This window comes from Syngnathus typhle, linkage group LG2 (assembly GCF_033458585.1).
Source record: "Syngnathus typhle isolate RoL2023-S1 ecotype Sweden linkage group LG2, RoL_Styp_1.0, whole genome shotgun sequence".
NCBI classification, from domain to species: domain Eukaryota; kingdom Metazoa; phylum Chordata; class Actinopteri; order Syngnathiformes; family Syngnathidae; genus Syngnathus; species Syngnathus typhle.
The window spans coordinates 10,269,120-10,295,562 of NC_083739.1; the positions used below are offsets into that span (position 1 = coordinate 10,269,120).

The 26,443-nt window shown below is 43.2% G+C and overlaps 6 protein-coding genes and 1 non-coding gene across 7 annotated transcripts; 2 read left to right on the forward strand and 5 right to left on the reverse strand.

The window, feature by feature from the left end:
- Positions 1–767: 767 nt before the first annotated feature.
- On the forward strand, positions 768–2,740 carry trh (thyrotropin-releasing hormone). The gene is made up of 2 exons (XM_061272355.1): positions 768–1,813; positions 2,170–2,740. Exons 1-2 carry the CDS (start codon positions 1,621–1,623, stop codon positions 2,694–2,696), a joined length of 720 nt encoding a protein of 239 aa, XP_061128339.1. The 5' UTR covers positions 768–1,620; the 3' UTR covers positions 2,697–2,740.
- Positions 2,741–4,144: 1,404 nt separating this feature from the next.
- On the reverse strand, positions 4,145–4,256 carry LOC133150583 (U5 spliceosomal RNA). Its single transcript, XR_009713801.1, has one exon. It is a non-coding gene; the product is annotated as a U5 spliceosomal RNA (small nuclear RNA).
- Positions 4,257–4,656: 400 nt separating this feature from the next.
- LOC133145913 (rabenosyn-5) lies at positions 4,657–10,440 on the forward strand. The gene is made up of 11 exons (XM_061269428.1): positions 4,657–4,769; positions 5,642–5,889; positions 6,025–6,260; positions 6,338–6,383; positions 6,454–6,615; positions 6,792–7,039; positions 7,199–7,269; positions 7,374–7,460; positions 7,539–7,641; positions 7,838–7,942; positions 8,026–10,440. Exons 2-11 carry the CDS (start codon positions 5,721–5,723, stop codon positions 9,043–9,045), a joined length of 2,247 nt encoding a protein of 748 aa, XP_061125412.1. The 5' UTR covers positions 4,657–4,769; positions 5,642–5,720; the 3' UTR covers positions 9,046–10,440.
- Positions 10,385–11,873, reverse strand: mrps25 (mitochondrial ribosomal protein S25). The gene is made up of 4 exons (XM_061269430.1): positions 11,627–11,873; positions 11,440–11,546; positions 11,045–11,132; positions 10,385–10,852 (listed from the first exon to the last, which is right to left on the reverse strand). The coding sequence occupies exons 1-4, from the start codon at positions 11,758–11,760 to the stop codon at positions 10,663–10,665; spliced, it is 519 nt and encodes a 172-aa protein (XP_061125414.1). The 5' UTR covers positions 11,761–11,873; the 3' UTR covers positions 10,385–10,662.
- Positions 11,874–12,172: 299 nt separating this feature from the next.
- Positions 12,173–14,725, reverse strand: slc52a3 (solute carrier family 52 member 3). The gene is made up of 3 exons (XM_061272286.1): positions 13,691–14,725; positions 12,894–13,017; positions 12,173–12,659 (listed from the first exon to the last, which is right to left on the reverse strand). The coding sequence occupies exons 1-3, from the start codon at positions 14,689–14,691 to the stop codon at positions 12,447–12,449; spliced, it is 1,338 nt and encodes a 445-aa protein (XP_061128270.1). The 5' UTR covers positions 14,692–14,725; the 3' UTR covers positions 12,173–12,446.
- A 1,932-nt stretch (positions 14,726–16,657) lies between these two features.
- Positions 16,658–19,579, reverse strand: LOC133167666 (ubiquitin-conjugating enzyme E2 variant 1-like). The gene is made up of 4 exons (XM_061298496.1): positions 19,475–19,579; positions 18,323–18,468; positions 17,576–17,701; positions 16,658–17,386 (listed from the first exon to the last, which is right to left on the reverse strand). The coding sequence occupies exons 1-4, from the start codon at positions 19,494–19,496 to the stop codon at positions 17,240–17,242; spliced, it is 441 nt and encodes a 146-aa protein (XP_061154480.1). The 5' UTR covers positions 19,497–19,579; the 3' UTR covers positions 16,658–17,239.
- A 943-nt stretch (positions 19,580–20,522) lies between these two features.
- peds1 (plasmanylethanolamine desaturase 1) lies at positions 20,523–25,729 on the reverse strand. Its single transcript, XM_061298469.1, has 6 exons — positions 25,514–25,729; positions 24,660–24,779; positions 24,480–24,571; positions 24,267–24,411; positions 23,903–24,115; positions 20,523–23,826 (listed from the first exon to the last, which is right to left on the reverse strand). Exons 1-6 carry the CDS (start codon positions 25,647–25,649, stop codon positions 23,705–23,707), a joined length of 828 nt encoding a protein of 275 aa, XP_061154453.1. The 5' UTR covers positions 25,650–25,729; the 3' UTR covers positions 20,523–23,704.
- Between the last annotated feature and the right edge of the window lie 714 nt (positions 25,730–26,443).

The following is a 26,443-nucleotide window of genomic DNA, read 5'->3' on the forward strand; positions in this document are numbered from 1 at the left end:
GATTCGGCCTGAATGTTGATTTTTCGTCGGGGTTCGTTCAAAGGTCCAAGCAGTTGCAAAAACATTCACCGACGTCTCATAATATGTGTTCATTGTCTGTGGTTCTTTTCTATTTCATGCAACAATTTGTGCTCTGCCACCTTTTAAGCGGCAAAGAGACATGTTCATGCACTACTTGGCTTTTTTTTTAAACTCTTAAGATGGTGGCCATTAGGAGCTCGAATCAAAGACTTCCTTGATTGTGTCTCTCACAAGCAGAGTGGGACTAGCTATTTATGATCTGTACGGAGAATCACTCCTGATTCTGATTCCATGATCCTTTTTGAATGACGGGCTTGATGAGCTACACGTTCCCCACTCACCGACAAAGATGTAAAAAAGGAAGGTCTTAAATTGAGCTAGTTTTTTTTTCTTTCAGTTTCTCAGGCTGGTAAACACTTCTCTGCAGCGTGTTAAAGTGTGAGTCACTTTTATTTCGACTTTGCGGCGACTTTATGGTGTCACTCAAGCTCTGCTTCTGTGATCCCACCACCAGGCCATTGTCAGCACGGAGGACGTAGCTGCCGTGTCACTTGTCTCATCTGTCTTCTTGCCGTGTGTTTGTCCTCTTTGTACAAGCCTCTGCTGTCACCGTCGGAGACTTTGACCGTGTAGCGTATCAATGGAGTTCATCTGTCACAAGTCTAATTTCTGCAGGAAACTTTTGACAACATTTCACTCAAGATTGTGTATTTGTATATACAGAAATGTATATAAAAAATAAAATTAAGAGCTTATCTGACTTCCAAGATCGAAAAGGCCATATTGGTGAGAACATGCAAACTCCACAAAGGAGGTGTGAGGTGAGGTTCCAAGCCAGAATCCTCCGGAAATTGGTGTCGCTCCAAGATAATGAACTCGGAAGAGGTGGTATTCTTTTCTCTACACTGGTTTTTGACAGGTATTCTCTACATACAGCACCTCCGTACTTTATATCATTGGAAGAAAGTGTAATCGTTTGTTCCAACTCAGAGCCCGGTTGGAAGAGGAGAGAAGGATTAGGCGGCACAATCAACCAACACTCTGGGCATTCTATCCATGGCATTTCAGTGCCTCATAATCCCACCTGATACTGACACATAATTCCTAATTTGCAAATATTTGAGTGAACACTGCATCAAACTGAACACAGTCTTCTGCTGCTATTTGCATTATGCCCCGTTTGACTGCTTAAATTTTCAATGTCTCCATTCGTCGATGCCCCCTTGAGGACACACACTTGCGCACGGCTTGATGACATCAACAAGGACCAACGGGACCAAAAGAAGACTCGAGCGTGAGTGTGACGTGGACAGAGAGCATCGGGTATAAAGCACGAGCGCAATGGTGCGTGCTCACTCAAAGTTGGCCATATACGGCTCAGCGAGCACCACTGTTGGAAGCTGCCAGCAAGCATCATCCACCTTTTCAACTGACCACTTCAAAGGCACTGAGGGGAAGTCAGGTGAGCCTCCGTTCCCCTAACAGGTAATATCCTATTTCTGGACAAAAACTTTTTTTTTTATATTCCCAGTGGAAGATCTTTGAACAACTTGCTATCTTGCCTTGAGTATGCAGTAACAGGCATCCAAGTGAGACACCATGAAGTCGACATGCCTGTTCTTCCTGAATTCCTTCCTGATCTGCAACTTGATGATGGCGTGCAGAGCACAGAGCATCTCTGCCGAGGAGGACCCGGACCTGAGGACCATGGACGACCTCCTCCTACACAGAACTGAGAGCCTCCTGCTGCGTTCCATCCTGAGAAAGATGCAAGCAGAAGACGACAATAACGGTGAGCTAACCATAAAACACAATAGAATAGAATATAAATATTAAAGTGGAATATGCTTAAGAAACATAAAAATATGATTAACCTAGCTATAAATGTGCTTCCAATTCTAATAATGATTGGTGCTGACGGAAAAGAGAATATTACACTTGGCTTCCATCCACAGTTATATTGTTTTGAACAGCATAAAACTATTAATCTGATATCATACATATTTGAAAATGTCATCAAATTGTATGCGATTTATCTTGCAACCTTTAAATGACAGTCTCCCCTGTTAAAAGGTAAATTACGCACAAAACGCGCAATTACGCACGACCTAGCTAGACCGAAAAGTGACTCCAATTTTCCTCCTCCAGGTGGTCTCTCCTCTCAGCCAGCGTGGCTCACAAAGCGGCAACATCCGGGCAAGAGGTACAGCGAGGATGTGGACGAAGAGGCTGACGTCGGTGATGAAGAGTATTCGGATGTTGAAAGGAGACAGCACCCCGGAAAGCGCTCCACGACTCATGGCCGCCTTTCGGACGCTCCCGTGATAGTCGTCCAAGGTGAACTTTCCAAACGGCAGCACCCGGGCAAGCGCTACGTGATGTTCCCGAGGAGCCGGCGGCAGCATCCCGGTAAGCGGCAGCCGGACGAGGAGGATGACGACGCCGAGGAGGAGGTTCACCTCCCGGAGTTGCACAGGCGCCAGCATCCCGGCAAACGCTTTTTGGATCATCCAGGATTGGCCACGATCAGTCCTTGTGAAGACCTCTCGGACTCTGTGAGATGTGCCAAGGCCAACCTGTTGCTCGACTTTTTAGACGACATCAGCGATATGAAACATGCCGAGGAGAAGAGACAACACCCAGGCAAAAGGTTTGCTCCCGAGGATGGACAGTAGATTCGTTATAGTTCCATATGCTGTATTGTCAATTAAACATTGTGTAGACCTACAAACTAACAATTAAAATGTACTAAAAATCTACCACTTTTCTTCTTCTGGTTGTTTTTGACGTACACATCGAATTTATTTATTTAATGTACATATTAGCACTGTGCCAACGTAATTGATCCAAATCGACACATTGAAATTTATGCCAAGGACAAGCCTTTGCTAATCGTTATTGATTTTCTGTCACGTCAGTCATACGAAATATAACACAAATATAATTTGTCCGAGTTTATTTGAACTGCAATGGCCACGTATGCGTGTTTTAAGTTAAATTCGATATTTACCAATGTTCTATTAAAACAATAAACACGTTAAATGCAGCAACCTGCAAGTCAGTCAACCTTATGTGAAAGTGTGACACTGCATGAGAAAAAAACATTGAGAGCATTTTGCGCACATGGGTGTCGCATAACGTTGTTCCACCTCCAGCCTGGGAAGCAGCGACGCAGATTAATATGCAAATGAGCCATCGGACGGTGAAGACGACGCAAGTACACTCCGCTGGGTCAAAAAAAAAAAAATTGGACCGACCCAGATGTTGCACAAACCAACGCCCAAAAATATATTTTTGTATATTTTGCAAAACAACCCTGGGAAGGTCCAATTTTTAACCCAACAGTTTTAAAGATAGCTTAACTTATATTTTTGTATATTTTGCAAAACAACCCTGGGAAGGTCCAATTTTTAACCCAGCAATTTTAAAGATAGCTTACCTGCATGCACACATGTTTCCTGTTGAGGAATGCACAGAATATTTCAGTAGAACTTTTCCCATTTTAAATGCTATGTTTCTATTGAAGCTATCTCCATGAATATTCAAAATGAAATGCTTTTAATGCTGCTTGTTGTCATCTAGCGTGGCATCATACAGCATGTCAACAAATCAAGGTTTCTTTGAGCATCTTAAAAAGATCAACACCACAAATGTCATAATTTTGTTTTCCGGGTATTTTTTCTTTGCTTTCTCTTTCTTTCTTTTAGGGGGGAGGGTAGGGGCAGCCTGTTTTAAGCTCTGTCTCACTGAAGCATACCAGTGAAAGTGATGACAGCCATAGAAGACGGACAGCGACGGCAATGGCGTGCTGGGCAATTGGAAGAGCCGGGATTTTTCCTGCAAATAAAATGCCTTGATTTTGATTAGATTAGTACTCAGTAAAAGTCATGAATGCAATTGTGAGACACCATATATGTATGAAATCATCACTAAAACGTATATGATTTGATACAAAACTTGCAGGATGCTGTGCATTAGCCGATTAATTAATTTAATAGCTCTCAATCCAAATAGATATGAGGTTAAATTCCTCTGAACTAAGGTCAACTTTCATTGTCAAGCGAGCCATTAAGGTCACATTGTGAGATTTGAAGATGATCAATTTCTTTCTACAGAGTAGCAAACTCTGCTCAGGCTGAGGATCAAAATTTTTCATAGCCTCTGCAACTTCTTCTCCACGGAAATGTTTAGTAAAAGGCGAAAGATTGGTTCGGAATGAAGAATGCAAAGAGAATTTACTAAGCTGCCGTCGAAACGGGCAATTACTGTCAATTACTGTCGTACCATTTTAACAGACGGTCTCACCAGACCCAAACATGCCCCCCATTTCTTTCTAATGCAATCAGCAAGGTCATGACATTTTGGTTTCTTTTACTGGCCTCAATTGCACACATATAAATGAGGGATTATTTGTGCACAGCACTTGGTTATCAAGGAGGAAATACTAGAGAAGAGCAATTAGAGCGATTCAAAATCTAGAAAAATGCATCTGTACTTAATATCTCAGGTAATATATTTTACTCAGTGAATGCTTATTTCTTCAGAGAAATGGTGACATTACATGAGGAAGTTTTTAACGCCCTCAAAAAGTGGATTTGATTTTGCCGCTTTGGTCGGCGCTTGTGATTTGTCCCTGCTGACTATCCGTACTGACCTTCTGACCTGTGTGTCACATGACCAGGCAGGCTGGAGGCTCGCTTCAGGCCATCAGATGTTGTCCAGATGTCAAACACTTGTCCGCTTGAAATGTAAGTATGGAACAGCACCTACTGACGAAGACTGCTGTGGTAGTGAGGCGACGACGTCGTTCGCTTTTTCTTCTGGGAGGGCGAGGAGCTAAAGTAGCCGCGTTTAGCATCCCCAAGCTAGCGTTGCTGCAGCCACACAACCACCATCGCCAAGATTTTCGACTAAATATGAATGCGGCCGTGTCGTTTACCTTGGTTGCAATAGAATGAAATTATCAGACGACGGGCTCATTGTTTTAGCGAAGTTGTTTCACTCTGTTTCAGTATCATAATTAGCTCAATTGTTTCATGCTAAAATCATTTAGCCTGAAAAAAGCATTACATAAGCATTTTAGTAGTGACATCAAGAGCAGTTTCATTGGTTAAAATCAAAAAAGTTTACTGAATGAAGCGCAGGTTTTTATGAAACAAAACAAAGTATGTGACCCAAGACATGGGCAATCCTTGGAAAAGACCGCAGACATGAAAAGAAACTGTTGTACTTTGTCAGAAAAAAAATTGTATAAATAGCATTTATAACATGTAGTACGTACTAATTTTCACTGTAGTTGTGTTACATCATGTCAATGGGTTTAAACCAACCTCATGCAATTGCCAAAACCTTCAGCAGGAAGTCTTCACGTGTCATGTCATATTATAAATGATCAGCGATCACTAGATCAAAAGCATTGTTCTGAAAAAGTTAAATCTAGGACTTTTCTCCAATGACATCATCAACGACAATTCCTCTCTCGCTAAATATAACAATTTTGCAATGTACAAAGCGGCCAACAAATCAAAAGATGCTAACGTAGCAATTGCCAGCGAAATAGATAACATGGAAGCAAAAAAGACTTCCACACACTGACCTTGTCTTTTTGCTTAAATGGCAGGCTGAAGGAGGAACAAACATGGCCCACTTTCCTCTCGCCGGTGGCGTGACCCGAGGATCGGTGCCGGAACTCTTCCGTCATGGCCGCTAGCTCCTACCCAAGCCCTTTTGAGGAGGCGGCGGGCGAGGTGAAGGAGGGCTTCCTTTGCCCGCTTTGCCTCAAGGACCTGCAGTCCTTCTACCAACTCCAAGAGCACTATGAAGACGAGCATTCTGGAGAAGAGCGCCACGTTAGAGGACAACTGAAAAGTAAGTCACGAGGGTCTCGGCCCAGCCCGCCCCCCCCGTGTGAAGTTAATTTCCCAACAAATTATGTCATCAAATAAATAAATATGATTAAAAAAAAAAAAGGTTTACCTTTTTCAAAATCCCGCATACGTGTAGGTTTGGTCCAGAAGGCAAAGAAAGCCAAAGACAAGCTGTTGAAGAAGGATGGCGACGACCGAGGGGACGCTGGCAGTTATGAGTCCTTCTACTACGGTGGAGTGGACCCGTACATGTGGGAGCCTCAGGAGCTGGGAGCAACAAGAAGTCACTTGGACATGTTCAAGAAGCAACGCGCCGCCAGGATAGATCACTACGTCATCGAAGTCAACAAGCTTATCATCAGGCTGGAAAAGGTGCGTCCATCTCATCGCACAACAACTATTTGCATCGTCGTCAGTATTGGCGTTGAAAAAGTCAAATGTCCTTTCAGCTCACGTCCTTCGACAGGACCAACTCGGACGCGGCCAGAATCCGAGGTTTGTGCAAAATGGCGAGCTCGTTGCGTGCTGGAATGTTTACGCGCCTGATATACGTCCTCCTTCCCAGCCATCGAGAAGTCGGTGGTGTCTTGGGTGAACGACTCCGATGTCCCGTTCTGTCCCGACTGCGGCAGCAAGTTCAACATTCGCAACAGACGCCACCACTGTCGACTCTGCGGCTCCATCATGTGCAGGAAGTGCATGGACTTTGTCCCCTTGCCTCTTGCTCGTATGTATCTCACTGACATGACCTGACTGGTCACTCCATTAGTACAGCTTCAATGGCTTATAGCTGTGCTGCATGAGTAGCTTAAAATTCTTGGTGGAGTTGTAAATTTTAAAAAAAATGTCATGAGATGTACACTATTCGATTCTGTCTTTTTTCGTGTGTTCATGAACTGACAGAGAAGCTCATCAGTGGCACACGTGAAGCTCTGAGTGTCCCTGGCGTCGGGCGCGCTCAGTCCCAGTCGCCCAGCGGGATGGGCTCCAGGAGAGGCAGCCTGAGCAGCCTGAGCAGCATCACGTCCATGCTGGACGACAAGGACGACGAGAAGATTCGCTGCTGTTGCCACTGCATGGAAACGCTCTTGAAGAGACAGCACAAGTTGGACGAGAAAGATTTTGTGCCTGATATAGTTAAGCTTTACGAGGTTCGTTCAACCTTTGCTTATCAAACCGGGGTCTGCAAGCCATCACTTGGAATGCTGCAAAACAACGGGCTTGTCACTTTCTTTTTGGGAATTTCAAGTGTTTTTGAAATCGTCACAAGAGGGGGCAGTAATGTTACCAAATAGTTGTCTTTCTGTTAGAGGCTGAGGGCGTGCATGCACAAGGTGGACGAGAAGGCCCCAGAATACATCCGAATAGCCGAATCGCTCAAGTAAGTCCGTTGAGGCATGTTTCCTTTTTTAGCAGATGCCCTTGACATTTCACCATGCTGCGACATGAGCTTGATTCTTTGATTTCGACCGCATTCTTTCTCAGCGCCGGAGAGACGACCTACAATCTCGAAACAGCGGGGGGGCTTCGACTGGAAGTACAGAAATACTACGAATTGATTGATGCTCTCAGGTAAGTGTCTGTCCTCCATTTGAAAATGGAAGTCTTCTCCAGTATCAACGTGACTGACCCTCTTTGCTCTTTTGTCAGCAAGAAGATTCTGACTTTGGGAATGAAAGATGAGCCGCCGCCGCATCCAAAGACGCTGCAACTGCAGAAGATGGTGCGCTATTCAGCCACGCTGTTTGTCCAGGTGAATGGCAGCCTCGGAGCTCATGTTCTCGGGAACAAAATTGTCTTTTTTCCAGGGAAAAAATTGTGACATTATAAAAGGAATATTTTTATCATGTCAAAGCTTTGTAATTGGAAGGAGCGGGAATGAGTCATTGGTTTATTCTGTTTGCTTCATTGGCAAGAAAATTCAAGCATGTGTTCCGTCTCGGCCGTAGGAGAAGCTGCTCGGCCTCATGTCCTTGCCAACCAAGCAGAAGTATGAAGAGCTGAAAGAAAAGCGAAAACAAGAACAAGAGAAGAAACTCCAACAAGAGAGGCTGGTGAGATGCCGGAATCACACGGCTTCACTTTTTAAAAAGAGATGATCATTTTTTTGTTGAGTTTCAAGTTTCCCACTACACAGGCAGCCCAGGAGGTCCTGAAGAGGAGGCAGGATTTGGAGAGGAACCGTCCGGCCGCCGATATCAACGGAGAGCAGGCCCCCCGGGCACCTCGCCTGAGCAAAGCCGGGGGCTGGTTGCCCTCCTCTGACCCGGGCCACCCGCGCAGCACGTTGGAAGACCCCCTGCTGCAGCAGATTGACAACATCCGCTCGTTCCTCCGGCAAGCGCGTGAGGCACACAGGACGGACGAGGTGGCCATGCTGGAGGAGAACCTGCGTCAGCTGCAGGACGAATACGACCAGCAGCAGACCAGCCTGGCCATTGCGCTCTCTCAGAAGCTGGCCGACGAGGAAAACCTGCAGCAGGGCGAACTGCGCCGCCTGGAGGCCTGGGAGAGAGAGGAGAGCCAACGTATGCTTCCCGCCTGCGAGACCTCTCTAGCTCTCGGCGTTCCCGCAGCCCCTTCTCGCGATTTAAGCCCAAGAGATGAATGTTCCGCCGCAAAGCAGAACGAGGAGTCCCCTCCAAGACTAAGAAGTTTAGGTGGCCAGGTTACGCCCCCGAGCGGAGACGGACATAGCAACCCGTTCCTTGAAGAAGGCTCGACTCCTATCGAGGAGGACCCGTCCAATCCCTTCTGCGAGGACATCAAGAGGGAGCGCGGGAAAGTGACCAACGGAAAGGAAGAATACAACCCTTTTGACGACGATGAGGAGGAGGACGACGACACGCGGGCTGACCATGTTCCCAGCAATCCCTTTGAGGAGCAGGAAGACGAGGAGAAGGGTGATGACAACGCAGACAGCGGCAACCCCTTCTCAGACACCTCAAACGCCGGCTCCTCCACCAATCCCTTCGACTGCGACGACGACAACTTGGACTTGATCGAGGAGGAGCTGCTGCTGCAGCAGATCGACAACATCAGGGCCTACATCTTCGACGCCAAGCTCAGCGGTCGGCTGGACGAAGTGGAGCTGCTGTCGGAGAACCTGAGAGAGCTACAGCGCGCCCTACAGGATCAGAAGAGAAGCGAGCGTTGAAGTCACCAGTCGGGCGAAAGAAGCGCTTCGAGCGTGCAAACGCCAGATCCTGAACGTCCATCTTAAGCGCCATGTACTCTGATTTTCTTTGCACAATTAGAATCTACTCATGTTTTTTTGCTACTACTTGAAAAATGTACATTTCTTGCACACTAATCGGAAAACGCCAGAATGTGTTTCTCCTCTGCCTGCTAGTACTTTTTTCATCACTAGTAATCGGTGTCTCTACAAGTATGCCAAAAGTCTAACGTTACTACTCAAACACAGTTCAGAATCATCCGTTGTTCTCTCAGTGCACTGCGTTGTCTTACTGGAGAGGACACAAAGCGTACTAGTACACAGACCTTAAGCTTGAGTACTAAGTGCTGCCTAATAAGCCCAACGTGGCAGTAGTCATCCCAAAAATATTATGAATAACGCACAGAATAACTTGTCTGCTCAATTATTTGTAGTTTGAAAGTGGGAAAGAATGCCTACGCATGCCAAGAAGCGACATACTTCCACCTGCTGCCGTGTCTTTGCTATGCGTGAAAGGGAAAAAGGCCACGCAGGCAGCACGCAGGAGGACGCATTCATAGGAAAAGCGGTTCGCTAAATTGTTCTGCTACTGATGTTTGAGCAAGTGAAGCATCAGCCACCAGCGTGTAATTGGCTCTGCAATCTTTACAGAAAGGTGTCAAAACCCGTTGCAAGCCAACAGGGAGGGAAAAGCAGACACATTTGAACTGTATTATGGCTAATACAAGTTGATATTTGGATCCAGTAATGTATCACGTTTCATCCGAATGAGCATTCCTTTTGGACACCTAAAGATGCTAAATGAGCGGTTTAGATGATTGAGTGCGGAGGGGTCAATACCACTAGGACATGCCTTTTGACGGCCTCGTTGCAATTGGTAAACTCCGAGGCGCCAAATGTTTGCCCGCATGTCATTGTGATGACAGAAATCTTCATACAGGTTTCCTCTATTTGAATTTTTTATTTTTTTTTCCATTGGAGATGTCATTCTGACCTGCTGTGAGTGCGCGTATCATGTATTTAAAAGATTCTCAGTCGCAAACAGCCTAAAAGGCACCTTATGCTGATATTGACTCATGGACTGAGCTGTGTAAACGTCTCCCAGTGTATTCTCGATCGGTGCATGTGGTGTTCAGTGATGACGTTCCTCCCTCCAGCTCAGCATGGGCGCGTGAGAACGTGCTGCTTTTCACATCTACCGCATGCACGCAAAATGAATGCCAGCAAGTATTAACACTCACTAAATGTTTTATAGCCCTGCCATTAACTTTCTTCACATGCTAACACTTGTGTCGATTTTACAGTTTGATATATTGCATAATGACATTTTGGACCGTTTATTATCATCCAAGCACAAGTAAACAAGTCAAATGTTGATTTCACGTGTGTGTGATCATTATTTTGTTCGACACGGTGTGTCATAAGATGCATTTCAAATCCAGTCGGGCCTCTCTCTGTCTTTAGGTTTTGAAATATCCATTCTGAGGGAAGTCCTGTATTGATGAGGGTCACACTCTTATGTCCTTGCATCTTTCCGGATTCTTCACCGCCAAATACAAACGCTTCACATATTTGTGATAAGGAAAAGTCTGCTCTTCTTTACTCCTGTGCCGCTCTCATCTGGGCACGATACTTGCCCGTCATCTCTTTGGGCAATGGCGTGGTGCTGGGACAGGGCACCTGACCTTCCACCTCACAGATGCACTCCCGCAGACAGTACTTCTTTGGGCCAAAATTGGCAGGGTTGGAAGCCTGCATCTTTGCTTGTGCCTCTGCCTCCAACATCATCCTGGGAAGCAAACAAGGTCACCTGTGCGTAGCCCTTCATCGCTAATGCGCTATCCAAACAAATTGGATGGATGTCAATTCAATGACACAATCAAAAGGTACCAAAGAACAACAGAAAGGAGGCACACTAAAACAAAACCATGAAATGAGATGTGACATTGAGTTATCATTGCAGCTTTTGCTTGCGACTTACTGGGATTTGCCCAAAATGGTCCTGATGTGTTTTGCAATCTCTTTGTGCTCCTTGCCTTCCACGTCCACCAGCACCTGTTCGCCGTCATCTAGACCAGAGACACCATTTAGCTTAGCTCTCATAGAGAAGACAGCAATGTTTACCAACCATTGGGCTGTGAAAGACCATCAACTATCTCCAATTTTCATGTTCATATGGCTGTACCTCTGCGAGCCACGTGCAATGAAAGGCAGAACCATAACATTTGATAGCAAAAATCAAAGCATTCACTTTTTGGGCCATTTTAGTTTGATGGTGTGCTGTGACATTTTTTTTGTTAAGGTCAAGCATATTACTTGGCTCAATAAGTTGGCAAACACAGTACTAGCTGTCAGACATGAGACAAGACTACAAACCCAAATAAAATCTCAAAAATGGCGACGGCGTCATGTTTTTGAACATCATTATTTGAAGCCACGGGTTTTTGTACTGAATTTGAGGAATGTTGAAGAACACGAATTTCCTGCAGAGCAAAAAATAAAACAAGAGGTTTTGTTTATCGACAGGTTTATGTCTTACGTATTCGTTTTCATTAGACCTGACCTTGCTCCGTCGCTGAGCTCTCCCTGCGTGTTGTAATTTACAGTCATGATCTTCACTCGGTTTTTAAAGATTATGTCGCCTTTCTGGAGATACTGCAGCGTCCTCCTAATCGGGAATCTTCCTTTCATAGGCATTTTAACACCATTTGCAACAAACTAGCATTTGAAGCTGGCTGACTCACTAACGCTGCGTGACTGTTGCACGAGAATAATCGGCGCGTTTTGATGACGTAGTCTGCGCGAGTGTCAAGAGGTTGTCGCCATCTTATACCGGGAGTCCCGCAACGGTTCCGCCCCATCACTTCCGGCATGAGCACCATGCAAAATAATAAAATCACTAGCTGAAATACTGCATTTTTTATTCGCTTGGGATATTCCACACAGTTGCATCATGCTTGGATCAGTACAAATGTTTTATAATGAAAAAAGTGATGCAAGCTTTAAAAGAACAGTTGAACAAAATAAAATTATGTACTTGTGTAAAATGAATTTGTGAAATCTTTTGCGTTATAGGACAAAGAGTAGGTAAAAATTCTGGATTGTGCCATTTTATTAAAATATAAAGAAATCAAGTCAAATTCGATGGATGGCTAAAATATCACTTATCCAATTATGCTACCAGTGCAGTACCCAGCTTTCATCCATCCATCCATCCATCCATCCATCCATCCATCCATCCATCCATCCATCCATCCATCCATCCATCCATCCATTCCTCCGCTTACCCTGGGGTTGTGGGCATGCGGGAGCCTATCATTTTGGATCAAAATAAATAAACCCATACTCTACACAAACAAGTCTATGAATCAACATGATAGTCCTCAGGGTGGACATTTGGTGTTGCAGAAGTCCCCGGCCTTGAAGAGCATTAAGACGTTGACCAGTGGAAACATGACAACAGAGCCCACCAGTGACCCTGCTTGAGCTGCTGCACCACACCAAACAAGAGCACTATGACTACGGTCTCGCAGGATGACGCCTACCATCACTTTGACATAAGACAAAGTTCCAGTGAAGAGGAGCCATGAGAGGACCTGGTGAAGGTGAAATGGACAACATTGGACTTGATGGTTATTTTTTGCCCCCTAATGCTAATCAGCTGTAAGCAAGTTTCCATAAATAAAACAACAAATGTAAAAATCTCTAATCACTTAGGAAATGAGCAGAATTGTTTTTTTAAGAAACGGATCGTTGCCATTTCCTAGATAAAGCTCCCGACAGATATGATGTCACACAGTGTTTACGTAACATGTTTGCGTGTCACTCACAATGATTACTTCTCCTGCTATGGAGCCCTGAAGTAAAGGACAGGGGCTCATGGCGGCCATGGCCATGTTATAGCTGCCAAAGCCTGTCCCCAACAGCGCCAGCACACCCAGAAACAGAAGAGACCTGAAAGCACAAGGAACCGGCAATTACACTCACATGCAGTGAGTCTACACATAATTATTAGATTAGGCATTTATCATTTTTTAAACCCATCCATCCATCTTCTATACCGCTTGTTCCCACAAGACTTGCAGACGTGCCGGAGCCTATCCCAGCAGTCACCGGCCCTGAACTGGTTGCCAGCCAATCACAGGACACACAGAGACAAACAACCAGCCACACTCGCACTCACACCTACGGGCAATTTGGAGTGCCGCCCTGGCATTTATACAATTAATTTGAAATAAAAACTGAAAAAAAAAATCAAGATGAGCTTCAACCTTCCTTTAACAAATCTCACAAGTTATCATTTAGAAATTATAGCGAGCGGTCTTATGCAGCATAACAAATTTGCCAAAATAGTTTCACAAGCACGTCTTGGCTCTATAATTTCAAATTTGGTGTAATGGTATTTTAAAGACAACTTCAATCACCTGCTGAGGAAATAATTGTGATATTTTTTCAAATTGATTAATATTTTTTTTACTATTAAGAATAAAGGTATACTTATTTTGATATTTTGAGCAGTAAAAAGTGAATATATTTATATCACTATATTTACATTTGTATTTGTTTATACAGAAGTCTTTCAGCATGTACTGAGTGTGATTCAGCAATGTGAGTGCTCCAATGGTACCTGTTTTGAAAGAACATTGCAACGGTGCACGCTACTGGGTTAGCCACTGAAGCCAGAGCGGCCGAGAGGTGATAGGCGAGGTTGCCATAGGGCATGCAGGAGTATGTCTGCACGGAGGGCAGCACGCCATTGGTGGCGCCGTTGACCCACACTACCAGGATGTAGATGAAGGTCAGCTGGTACACAGAGTGATTGGGCTCAGCAGGCGGGGGCCCTATATGTCCCCCCTCCTTGTACTGCCATTTTCGATCCTTTCCATCAATCTCTGCCATAGGGTTGTCCAGGCCGGAGCAGACCGACGCCACAGAGCCCTCCATCAAATTTTCATCAGATGGCAGACGAAGCCTGTTAAGGCCGACAAAAGCAGCCAGGCTTATGCACATCATGGCTGTCAGGAAGATGAAAAACACCTCCGTGGAAAAATTGGCAGGTAGATATTCTGTCTGGAGGGCCCGCATGTTCCCAAGTGTGCGGTTTCCTTCTACCCCCTGAGTAGAGTTCACACATTTAGCCATGCCCACACCTTGGGCCAGAGCCACGACACCGGGAACAAAGCCGCTCAGCCCTTCCCCGATAAAGTAGGTGGTGATGTACTCGGCTGGAAGCTGCATCATGAAAGGCAGGAAGGTGACAGAAGAGGTGCAGTCCACTAGTGAGAGGAAGAAGGTGATGATGAAGAAGGCCGTGCTGTGCAACGCGCCAGCCACGACACTGGTTCGGTCCCAGAAGAAGGTGAGCAAGATGCATGACATGACGCCAACGGAGAGGATGGCGTAGATGACGGCACGTTCATTCAGGCGGCCTGGGCTGGCTTTGTGCATGAGCGTGATGAACAAAGGTCCCACGTTGGCCATCTGGATGAGGACGGTTAGGTAGGAGGGCAGCTCCCAGCCCTCGGGGAGAGTGTTGACGATGAGCGGCAGCTCTACCCACAGGCCGTTGACGGCTACCCAAGAGCCCAAGCCAAAGGCGCAGGCGAGAATGTGGACCAGAAGTGCCATCCTGGCCTGAAAAAACAATGCAATTCCTTTTGTGCCACACCTGGAAGACAAAAAATCATCTGTAAAGCAAATAAACAGTGCCCAATTACCCAAAATACTCACACGTCGCCTCCGGCGTCCCTGCAGGCTTCAGAAACGACTTTGTGTCATCACGCAAAGACGTGAATGAGTAGACAGGTAGATGAATGGGTTGCGACGATCACATGGTTTCTGGGGTCAGAGTCCGGTTCAGCTGTGAGTCCTGCATAACAGCGAGGACGTCTCTCATAATTAGGTCAGGTCAGACATTTTGCAAGTGTTTGTTAGTTAGCCGGGATCACCTAGGAGTAACGTAAGTGTTGATACGTGAAACACTCGACAAGAGTTCTCCACAGTGTCAATCTGGGGCCAACCACTCCTCTGTGATCTGCTCTGTAAAAGTGTTTTCCATGAGAAGTAATAAATTGCACAAGGGTTTTCTAATCATCCATTAGCCTTCTAACAAAATGAGCAAACATGCGATGGTTGCTGGAAATGGGCCTTGATACACCTAGTATGTACTAGATATTCGTTTGCTGCAAGAATAGTCATTTACCACATTAACAACGTATAGAATGTATTCCTGACTAGTTTAATGTTATCCTTGTAAAAAAAGAATATCAAAATAACAGTAGATTAGTCAACATCAGGTAAACATCAGAAAGTTTGTTGGACTCATACAAGAATTTAAACATTCAGTCTGACTCAGAGCCAGGGTTTGTAATAGATTTGTGATAAATCAATCTGTTTGTAAATACATTAAGGATTCAGCAAGTGTTGAATTGAGTAAATCATCCAATTTACAGCCAACGACAGCATAGTGCACCAAAGCAGTCCTCTATTAAGCCACAGCCGTCAAACCCAAGGCCCGGGGGCCAAATACGGCCCACCACATCATTTTATATGGCCCGCAAAGACATATTTGCATTAGATTTATGTCATTACTAAAATTGCAAATTGTCTTCACTTTTAAAAATTTCCTTTTTAAACAATAAGTTTTCACTAGTCTGATTTGAAAACGAATTATTTGTCAGTTTGTTTTGCAGCTTACACTGTATATAATATGAGGCGTTCATACATATATTTGGGTTGACTACAATGCGGCCCATGCCAAGCCATCTAGCCCTTCCCATAGAAATCTGTGCTCTGAAGAAGGTTTCTCAATTTGGAATGTTTTTTATGGTTGCATAAGTCACCGTGACACTGCACTGTATTTTTATCATTATTATTGGTGACATGTTATCAGAAAAATGATAACAGCCTCACCCTTTTACGTCAACTCTAAAACCCGCTAAACAAAAATATATACGTATGAAAAAATAACGCATTCCATTTCACTTCCAATTGCATACGTATAACACCATTGAGGCATAAAAATGCCGAAAAATCATTTTGACACAATCCTGACTTCAATTTTTTTCTTGATATTTATATTTAAAGCACTTTTTTGTTGTTGAATCATTGTAATGTTCTGTAATGCATGTGCCTAGACTTCATGTACAGTATTTGGTAATTTTACTATAAAGGTTCTCGTTAACTTTTGCTCTGTTACTCAACTGAGAACAACCGCCTGACATGGGCCGAGACGGATTTTGAGTAGTCAGATGTGCGGATTATAATATTTAGAGTTTAAAAAAGACATTTTGAGCATTACAAGCAAATAGTAGCACTAATTTGCTGCTGGAACGGACTTTGTTGTTCCTCTTAAGATGATCATTAATACTGGACCTACTGGTTTCGCTGCATTATTGCGCTGCCCCATTGCTTGTTGTGGTAGACCTGCAGACTTTTATTTTATTTTTTTTAAATAGTGTGTGCTGCTGCTGTCCTCTTTGCAGATGTAAAGCCCGGATTTGGCCATTACTGTTCATTCTCTTCTATATTGGGCGTATCAGTCTTGACCAGAAACTGACCACCAGGTTAAGTAAAATACTGTTCCGCAACCACACCAAAGCCTACAAAGTGTGATTTAATGAAAGAGAAGTGAAAAACAATTGCACAAATGGTCAGAGTCATATTTCTACTTTCAAGCACAATCTAGGCACATTGACAGCAGATGTGATTAGCTATAGCGGGCCGCCATGCGCACGATTCGAACGAGTCAGACAACTACCCGCGCAAGATATAGAGGTCACATACACACCTTATTGCCTGCAAAAAAAGCTACTCATCAGCTTCTATGTATACTGCATGCACACATTACACCTTACTACATTCCAAGAAAGAAAAAACACAAAGGGGGTACGCTTGATTACATCATTTATGTTACTGTACAATCTGCCTTTTTCCATAAATCATAAAAAAAGATGTACAGCATTCCAATGACCACAACTAAAACATCCGGCCTAGGGAGAAGAGGGAAATGGCCTGGAATGACGTGTGTGTGGATAACGCTGAGTGTGTGTCTGCATTGGTTTACAGCTCCGCCTGTATTCTTGCAACCGATGGAACGTCGGGAAGTTAGCCAAGAAACGAGGATGCGACAGACGGGAAGGAGGAAAAGATGGAGACAAACAAAGCGCAGGGGGGCTCAGTTGCTATAGATCTGGCCCTCGGGTGGTTGAGGGAGCTTCATGTTCTCCTTGGAGAGCATGAGATGCCGCAGCTCATTCAGCACAGTCTTGATCCTGGAGAAGGACTGCCACTTGGCCAATGTAACAACCGCGCTCGTGTTAACCTGCAAAATCAAAAACAGAAAGACCCATGTGAAAACCAAGACTGGATTAATTGCTTTGTCAAATCCAAGGGATGGGGCATAAGAAGGCAAGGCGTTATTATATCCTTTAAAGGTCACATCAGATGCATCTGCTTGTGCCTCTGCACACGTCAAATTGTCAATTGAGACGTTTAATAAGGTGTTACGTACCACGCCATTGGAGGTGTGCACGCAGCTCAGGTTGATCTTGGTCACAAATCTGACAGACGGCGGTTTCTCTGGGTATTCTGGCCCACATTCAATCTTCAGATTATACACCCTGTTTTCGTAGGTTGTCTGTGGAAGAGGTCGCTTGGTGAGTATGCGTGTGCGTGCGTGTCCCACACTACGTAGATGAGATGAAGATTAGCAATCCTTGACAGCAAATCCATCAAACATAACGACTACACCGCTCTGTTAGTCAACACCATGTAGCTTCACTTCCTATTTCAGGATATTGTTGTGCATTTTCCTTATTGCGGAGGCTCATTCTTGTTAAAAGTTATTATAAAAAGGGTTATTAACTAAACCATTTTTAATAAACAAAATAAAAAAAACAAGCTTTTCAAAAGAATTAAATCACATTTTTATTATTATATTTTAATCAATCGACCTATAATTAGTCCAAATATATTTTGACCTTTGTCAATCAATTTGACACATTTAGTTTTTGGGCTTAATTTGTTTCGGTATTACCGTTTGGCTGTACAAAGGAATGCAGGTGGAACCGTCATTGTCTGAACAAAGGAATAAAATGGCTAGTTATATTCATATTAATATGGAATTCCAAAAACTAAAGTGATATTTCATTTTGTTTTCTGTGTGGGTTTAAAGGGTCGCAATTCAGTCAGATTCTGTTGGCAGCAAGTTTTGTTTTTGTCCATGTCCGAGTCCTTGTTTCAAATCATTGCCACTTACTCGAGGAGGGCCGAGGATGACTCCTCGCCACTTTGTTAAGGTCACGTCATCTTCCTCTTCCAGACCCCAGCTCACGGTTCCATCTCCGATACCTTTCAAGCCTTCCTCGAGCTCTTCAAGTAGTCGGAAATTGCGTGGAACAGTAACTGCACACAAAACAACAGATTTTTTCAAATCAGAATAGCCTTCATGAGAATTTGTGTGATGTCACTTCCAAATTGGGGTAAACCAGTACAACTGAATCATTATCTCCTTAATCATTTCATTTTGTCAACAAATTATAGAACTTATTCTTTTATTGGTTGACAAGTTTTAAACGCAAGTTCACACCAAGCTACTTAAACAGTGCGTTCATCCTGCCACAACTTTCACTTCTTCTCACGCACTGAACCAAGCAGGATCTCTTTGTAGACATGCTGCCCCATCATCTGGCCCACATTTGTGATGCGAAACCCAGTTTGCATTTTTGGTTTGAAACTTCTCATTTCTGACACGCCTTGTATATTGATGAGCATCTGTGAAGAAGCTATTAAAAAAAAAAAAGATTTTGTCCTTCTGACGAATGCTGCATCATTTGGCCTCTGCGGTGAGATGAGATGGTGCAGCTTGGATGCAAATAACAAACCAAGAGCCAGAATGGGGAAAAAAACACACCTGCCTCTTTTCGCTTCTCCTTTTGTGTCAACAAAAACGCTTTTACAAATATATAACTTGCAAAGGCACCAACAAATGCTGACCAGTAAGGGTTTCAGCTCAGAAGCCAATTCGTCAAAGAGCTTTTCGGCTGAGAGGCTAACAGCCAAGCCCTTTGAGCTAACCACGGCTATGCATCCGGCTACTTCCAAACGGACTGGGTATAATGTTACGTGTGCGTTAGTCGTGAGTTGTTCGGCTGCAATAAAAACTAAATACTGTCAATTCGTAAGCAGTCGTATATTTAAATCGCAATTAGCATATTGAGCTAATGCTCATTGCTTTCAATGCATTTTCGCTGGCGGTTCCACCTATGGAACAGCTTGTGTATTTATATATTAAAGACACATTCGGCCATGGCTAACCTTCCCGTAGTGATCTGCAACTCGCACAGAAATAAACAAATGGCTGCGTTTTAAAACTTGGCGGTGTGTAATTGTTCCGTTATAACGTATTTACCGGATCCGGCGGCGAGCGCCATGTCGATGGTGCTTGCAGGTAGCGCGCACGTCGTTTAACCCCCTATATATATACGTCACGGGCGCGCACACGCATTTCTTTTTTTGGGGTCCTTTGCACAAAATAAATAAATAAATACACTAGGTCCTTTGCACAAAATAAATAAATAAATACACTAAGTAAAAGCATGAAACTTTTGGGAAATTATCTAAAATGAAAATAAATATATTTATGAGTGATTTTAGAATAAATACAGTAAGTAAAAGCATGAAACTTTTGGGAAATTATCTCAAATAAAAATATATTTGAGTGATTTTAGAAATAAGTCTGGTCTTGTACTTGTTGCTGTAAAATGGAACAACTACCAAACCTTAGCAATGCATTTAAACCAAAGCTGGACAAACTGGTAGGTTTCTGAGAGCACTTGAGGCTTAAATGAAGTCACAGTTTCACTTAGTGGACAAACAGTGTAAAGACACCAGCATGTACAGCGTGTATGGAGCAGAGCAGACCAAAAAATAATCGGCCTAATTTGGACCGATGTTGATTATACGATAATCGGTGGGGCCCAGGTCTGAATTGGTAATGATGTAATAATTTTCTCAAGTGTCCCTGTTTTTCACAAATCCAAGGTGGCAACCCTATGTCCACGACTCTGGTCTAAATGTTCTATTTATTCTAGGCAATATATTTGAGGAAGATTATTTTAGTGTGTTTGTTTTGGCTTGTAGATTATCATCATTCATTGCAATTTCATTTCATGCACTGTTATATCACCTGATTAGCCAAAATGGGAATCAGGTTGAATCAATTCTGTTTATCTAGTCCCACCTAGCTCAAAAATTGCACTTTTGTTACTTGTGATACCACAAAAAGCAAAAGTGACAATCTAAATTTTATCCTACAAGTTAGTTTTTTTTTTTCCCATTGAAATTTTCGCATTTTTTTACTTACACAAAAATTACAGAAATAAATCATTTCTATTTCTCCTTTTATGGTTTGATAGTTTTGCCTACTATGGTAAAGTAATAATGGAAAGAAACTGGTATAAGTACAGAACTTTTATTAAGCGTACATATAAATAAACACTTTAATACATTATAGACATTGTACATCTCCCTAATGGAAGATAACAAAAAAGGCATCAAGGTATATTATTGTGTTGTCTATCTAAAACTGGCCTTGCCTCACAGAAAGGTCCATGAAGTATTTTACTGTTTAACTGACAGAGGTTTACAATAACTCAAATAGGGAGCTGATAAGGCGATTCAACATCCGAGCAGCGCGATATTTGTACGAAGCAAGTTAAATAATTCCAGTGACTGAACCTTTCACGAGTTCAAAAAGATTCTGCAGTAACAGCTTTTTATTTTGAAAACTCCATATGAAACATCTTGAGAATTAGCCTCAACCCTAACTTAACTTTACGCCAATAAATAAGCCTCCAATTTTTTAGGTCAATTCTATTAAAACGAGTTGTGGCAAGTTGGAAATAGCTAACATTTGTAGCGACGCATTAACATCAAACATCCTTCCAATGTCATGACAAAAAAAAAAAATGTGATAGACTGTAAACACCAAAACTTTGCCCTAAACCCGACCGAGTGTTCCCAACACTGGCACAACATCTCCAAACAAAAGCAACATCCATTGCCCAGCGTGACCTTTCCACCGCACACAAAGTGCTTCCCGCAATACTCCACAAGCACTACGAAATCGACATTGTGTTCTTTTTGCTACCGACCCACATTGAAGAAAAGTCAAGCATACATTTGACCGGAACATAAATCTATACACTCACAAACACCTAAATAGAATCCCTATATTGACGACATACTCCCAACCATTAGTCTGCTATGAGTAATCATCATGGGTGCTGTGGGAAATGATCCAATTTCACTTATTTCCCTTCATTTTGTTTATCGCGACTTCATTAGAAAAATATGGTCATCTATCTAAGCCAATCAACAACAGAATAACTGTTTTCCATTCAACACAGCAACTTATCAATTTGTTGAGACCAGATGATCATTCGTTCAGTATACAAACTTTTGACATTTTGATTCGGTGAGATTTTTCTAAACGGCTTGCTAATGGTTGGGGAAACCCCATTTGGGAAAACATGTGGTTCTACTGTCACCCTAAATTCAATCAAATCAAGTATAAATGACTCAAATAGCAAAATATCCATATATTGTATATAAAGATGTCACTATCTTTAAAGCGCCACAACAATCAAGCCTTTTGACCAGGATGCGCCTTGGAATGAAGACATAGTTTCTGTAGGTACTTTAAACCTGGGACCAACATGGAGAGCACATCATAGATGATATTCTACTCTGTTCAGTGGCTAAGTTCTACAAATTAAAGGGGAAGCTTTCCACTGCTCGCAACATGTGTTACATCCTCAAGCTTAAGATGCAGGGTTTTGTTTCATGATGCACTTTTAAAGGCGTCTGCAGTAGAGCTTCCGAAAATCACTTTAAACACTTCAGGAAAAGAAAGAAAGGCATTTCAGTCCAATTCCAACGGGTTAAGACATGAAGTTACGCTGCATAGTCATTTGCTGTATGACGAAGAAAATTACGAAAGACATGAAAAAGCTTCCCACTGGTGATTGGATGACATAAACGCATCTGCAACTGAAGCCCTTTTAACGTCACCGAGGTACAGGGGTGCCTTGAAATACGAGTGACCAAGATCTGTGATACATGAGCCTTAATTTGGACATTTTTTAATGCGTGCGTCGAAATGAGAGAAAGCTGAAAACCACGCACAGGCATATATACATATACCTTAGTGGGCAAGAATTACAGCATTATGAAATCATTATGCACAAACTGTTTACGTTCTATTTAATTTTGGCATGCTTTGATAAAGGTCAATATTATACAATGCGTCATCAAAAAAGTCACGATTTTTCCCATGGTTAATGGCCTTTCCATTCATTTTAGATGATTTGCGATACGGGTCTCTCAAGGCACCACTGTAATAGACCACGGGTGGGAATGGAAACGACTCCCACATCGTACAAAACGGGATCTGCCGTGCGGGATCTGTGAGCAACTTGAGTTGAGCGAACAGGTTCTGCAAAAGAGCCAAGATACAAACAATGTGTGGCGTGTGTAAGGCAGCTTGAGAAAACATGAACAGAAAACCGGACGACAGAGCGGACAACCTGACACACCCAAGCCACGCCATTAAGTACAATCGGATGTGACTCAAAACAACAGCTTGGCTCATCCTCCATTAGAAAGGTTTTGTTTAAAAATGCAACATTTAGTTTAATGCCTTTTTTCTTTGCTCAGTTTTTTTCCTGTGGCAATGAACTGGGCTTTTGTTTAAATGACAAATATTCTCCTATTTAAATACTAGACAACTTTTTATAGAATGCGCTCCAATACAACATCTACCTATTATTAACACAAACTTTTTTTAAGCAAATGTACACATTTGAGAAGCAGAATTCACCTTTGGGATGCTTCGTTAGATTTTGCAAGTCGCCAGTCAGCACTTTAAAAAAAAAAAAAAAAAAGGTTGTATTTTGTGTCGGAATGCAATTTTCATTGCATTAAATGGAAAGAAGGAAATGTCATTAAACCCGCAAGTCTTTGATTTCCTTTTACTTTTTGAGCTGTTATTAAGAGTCATTAAGGTGTCAAAGTTTCACTACTGACAAAGCCACAGTTGTACAAGGCTTTCAAGTGTTCTTTTTGAAAAAGCCTGGAAAGGGCAATAGTTTGGATATTAGTCTGACATCATGTTAGGCTGTGCAGCCAAAAGTGTGCAAGGTCGCCAAATGTAACAAGAATTATCGATCAATTTGTTCTTTTGCTGTGGGTGTTGGTTAAGCTTCCTTGTTTCTCTTCCCAATCAAAAAGATCTTCAATTAGGTGCGAGTAAATAAAGACATTGAGATTCTGAGGCGCTCAATAGAATCCAAATCAACATCCAGGAAGTGTTCTTGATTTCGCCCTCAGAAGAAATTTCCTCCAAAGGTATTTGACATGACTTTCTGTGCAGATGTTTCATAAAGTGAGCAGTTATTTTTATCAAAATATATTGCAGTTTGTGAATAATATCAAAAAAAATCCTCTTGAAAAATGGAAAATGTGCAAGCGTTAAAGCTATGGCATCAGAACCTGTTAGTTTGTCTTATGGATTACGGCGAGGCAAGATGGGGGGGGTGGGGGGTTGTCTTCTGAGGTAGGGCAGAGTTAGCCTGTGGTGTTACTTGACTTTATGAGCCCATTTGAGATCATCAGCCCTAGGCTTCTCCCCCGTGACGCCCTGGATAAGATCCTCCAGGTTCTTCCAGAAGCCCACCTTCTCCAGGGGGTAGTTGAGCCAACCTGAAACAAGGCTACTCTGTGACGACACTCGCGCTAGCTGCACCGGGTGCAGATCATATATGAGAAGAAGGCAAACCTGTAGTGATGCAGAAGTACGTCTCGTGCGGGGACACGTGATGGATGCGGTGGTGCTTGCGAGGAAGAATAATGTGGCAGTCCTGGAGGAACACCACCCAGCGAGGCAGGCCAAAGTACGTGTGGGACCACTTGTGAATCTGGTTGGTGAGGGTCACGAAGATGCCAAGCGCAAACAGGTAGCAGTACCACGGGTAGAGCCGGTAGATCTCCGCTGGATTTAAAAGGAGAGCAAATTAGGCTGACGTATGAACTATCAATTATTATTTAAACGGCACATGGCATACCAATTTTTTGGACCTACGTCTGACTTAAATGCTCTCTCACACCACCCCTAATCCAAGAGCTTCATGCAAAGGACTCACCAGGGGAGAGAGTGACGAAGTTGAAGGCCATGTTGGCTAGCGGGACGATAGTTAACATGCAGTTGTCGCCATTGGTTTCAATGAAGTCGTGGCGGGTGATGGCTGTGGGATCAATGTGGTGCTCCCTGAAGGGTCGGATAAAGGCCTGTAGGTCGCAGAATGACAAGACCGTGTGAATGCAGGAAGGAAAAAGACTCATGCAGTTGAGATGACCTTTCCGAAGATGGGTAGATCCACCGACCCCCACGTGTCAGCCCCCCAGTGAACAAGGCCCGAGGCAAAATCCGCAGTGAGGATCCCTGCCACTACACATTCGTTCATAATTGCAAGAGTCATTTGGTATGTTGTCATGATTGGATATCTACTTTATTTATACTTTGACTGTGTACTTACCAATAGCAAACAGGATATACCACAGATGCCCCAGGTGGAAATTGGCAAGGAGGTGAATGAAATTGAAGGCCATGAGAGAGAAACAGAGGAGGACACTAATCCACTCTTGGCCTCTTTTGCCTGCAAGAACAATAAGTCAAGAGGAGCTTCCGGTACAGCATTTTCAAATACAATAGGGCAATGAGGGTTGTTCCAAGACCATGCTCATTACTTGTTATGTGTAAACATTAAGCTAGAAGACATAAAAGCAGGGTTATCTGTTGTTTTATTTCACCCCTCTCCCCCTCGTTTTAATTTCTGGGAGTGTTACTGGAAAGTTTGATGCATTCTTTGAATCGGGTCAGTCGTATCTACTGTAGTGACCTTCTGATCTCAAACCGGCCACGGCAGCTCCACCTGATGTGACTTCATTTGATCCAAATCACCATTGAAAGATTAATAACCACTCGATGATGCAACTTATTTTGTGTTGTTGTGTCTTTCGCTGTAACTTAAAATGGACAGGCAGCAAAATGGCTGGCAAGGTAAGTGCTCCTTTGAGTTTACATGTATTTCCAAATTATGAAAAATACTCTCAATACCCGGAATAGGAAATGTTTTGGTTTACTGTCAAACACAAATCGAAGCGACCTCACGTGAGTACTGTTGTGCAACGAGCCCAGACGAGCACCGCAATGTGGTCGTTAGTGTATCTATCAAGCACGGAAACGCCTATTTTGTTATCCGTGTTGTTTACGGTATAAATGTGACTCGGAAACTCCAGTACAGCACGTAACACCTGGTGATGTCACAACCCGATGAGCCGGAGAAACAAGCTAGCATTGAAGACGAATTAGCAACACAGATCGACTCACCTGGTGAATATAAATTAGCCAGTTCTCGGGCACCGGCGTGTTGAGGACCCCACCGAGCTGCACCTCGATCAGGTCTCTGGCGCTCGGGGTTTTGTAATTCCTCTCTACACCCGCTTTCGTCTACCATTCTCGCCATTTCTCCACTTTGGGCCCAACCCCTTCAGTTGAGTCTGTCTGCTCCTCGTCAGGAGCCAACGAAAACGTCAATTTCTCAGCTGACAAAGAACGGAACGTTTTGGACCAATCGGGTACGAGAGACTGAGGCCGGCAGCCAATTATCACGCGCAAAGGTGTCCGCGTCTGACCAATGGCGTTGCAAAAAAGAGAATGTACTTCCTGACCCCACCCACCCTGTTTTAGGAAACCACAGACCCTCCCCCCCAATTATGCCGTACTATAGGTTGTACAGCAGATGGCGACAAAGCGTAATATACGTGTTGGCTATATGTCAGGGCTCTCAACCTTTTAGAAACTGAGATCCTCGTTTTGGATACTCAACTTAACTTTACGGAGAACAATAATTTGAATAACAAACGCAGCTCAGATCGTATCTTGCTCATATTCCCAAAAATGCGGTGCATTTTTCAATGGGCAAGTTCTTTTAATGTTATGTTAATAACTTTGATTCAAAGACAAAGAGAACCCTAACTAATTTTTGTCGTAACAAACTAGTGGTGTCAAATGGCTCCCAGTTTGATACAGACGTCTGTAACAACACATTTGCTCTAAGCACGTTACAGTTTAAAAAAAAAAAAAAAAAAACTTGTAAAATTGTCAATTTGCCTGATGTAGTCAAAATTAAAAAAATGAAATACAAACTCGGAAAATATATTGTAATCAATATAAAAGTATAAACGAAAGTATAACTTATAACAGATGACCAATGTCTTTGTTCACCCATCTTTACCAATTCCTACAGGCAAATTCCAT

Coding starts and splice junctions, on each gene's coding strand:
- trh (XM_061272355.1), top strand. CDS start 1,621: ATGAAGTCGACATGCCTGTTCTTCCTGAATTCCTTCCTGATCTGCAAC. Junction 1,814..2,169: donor AGCAGAAGACGACAATAACG/GTGAGCTAACCA, acceptor TTCCTCCTCCAG/GTGGTCTCTCCTCTCAGCCA.
- LOC133145913 (XM_061269428.1), top strand. CDS start 5,721: ATGGCCGCTAGCTCCTACCCAAGCCCTTTTGAGGAGGCGGCGGGCGAG. Junction 5,890..6,024: donor CGTTAGAGGACAACTGAAAA/GTAAGTCACGAG, acceptor GCATACGTGTAG/GTTTGGTCCAGAAGGCAAAG. Junction 6,261..6,337: donor TTATCATCAGGCTGGAAAAG/GTGCGTCCATCT, acceptor ATGTCCTTTCAG/CTCACGTCCTTCGACAGGAC.
- mrps25 (XM_061269430.1), bottom strand. CDS start 11,760: ATGCCTATGAAAGGAAGATTCCCGATTAGGAGGACGCTGCAGTATCTC. Junction 11,133..11,439: donor ATTTTTGAGATTTTATTTGG/GTTTGTAGTCTT, acceptor TCTCTGGTCTAG/ATGACGGCGAACAGGTGCTG. Junction 10,853..11,044: donor ACCATTTTGGGCAAATCCCA/GTAAGTCGCAAG, acceptor TTTGCTTCCCAG/GATGATGTTGGAGGCAGAGG.
- slc52a3 (XM_061272286.1), bottom strand. CDS start 14,691: ATGGCACTTCTGGTCCACATTCTCGCCTGCGCCTTTGGCTTGGGCTCT. Junction 13,018..13,690: donor GCAATGTTCTTTCAAAACAG/GTACCATTGGAG, acceptor TTGTGCTTTCAG/GTCTCTTCTGTTTCTGGGTG. Junction 12,660..12,893: donor TAGCAGGAGAAGTAATCATT/GTGAGTGACACG, acceptor CACCTTCACCAG/GTCCTCTCATGGCTCCTCTT.
- LOC133167666 (XM_061298496.1), bottom strand. CDS start 19,496: ATGGCGCTCGCCGCCGGATCCG. Junction 17,702..18,322: donor TCATCCTCGGCCCTCCTCGA/GTAAGTGGCAAT, acceptor CCTCTTCCACAG/ACAACCTACGAAAACAGGGT. Junction 17,387..17,575: donor TGCACACCTCCAATGGCGTG/GTACGTAACACC, acceptor TTGATTTTGCAG/GTTAACACGAGCGCGGTTGT.
- peds1 (XM_061298469.1), bottom strand. CDS start 25,649: ATGGCGAGAATGGTAGACGAAAGCGGGTGTAGAGAGGAATTACAAAAC. Junction 24,572..24,659: donor GTATATCCTGTTTGCTATTG/GTAAGTACACAG, acceptor ACGAATGTGTAG/TGGCAGGGATCCTCACTGCG. Junction 23,827..23,902: donor GTACTTCTGCATCACTACAG/GTTTGCCTTCTT, acceptor GCCTTGTTTCAG/GTTGGCTCAACTACCCCCTG.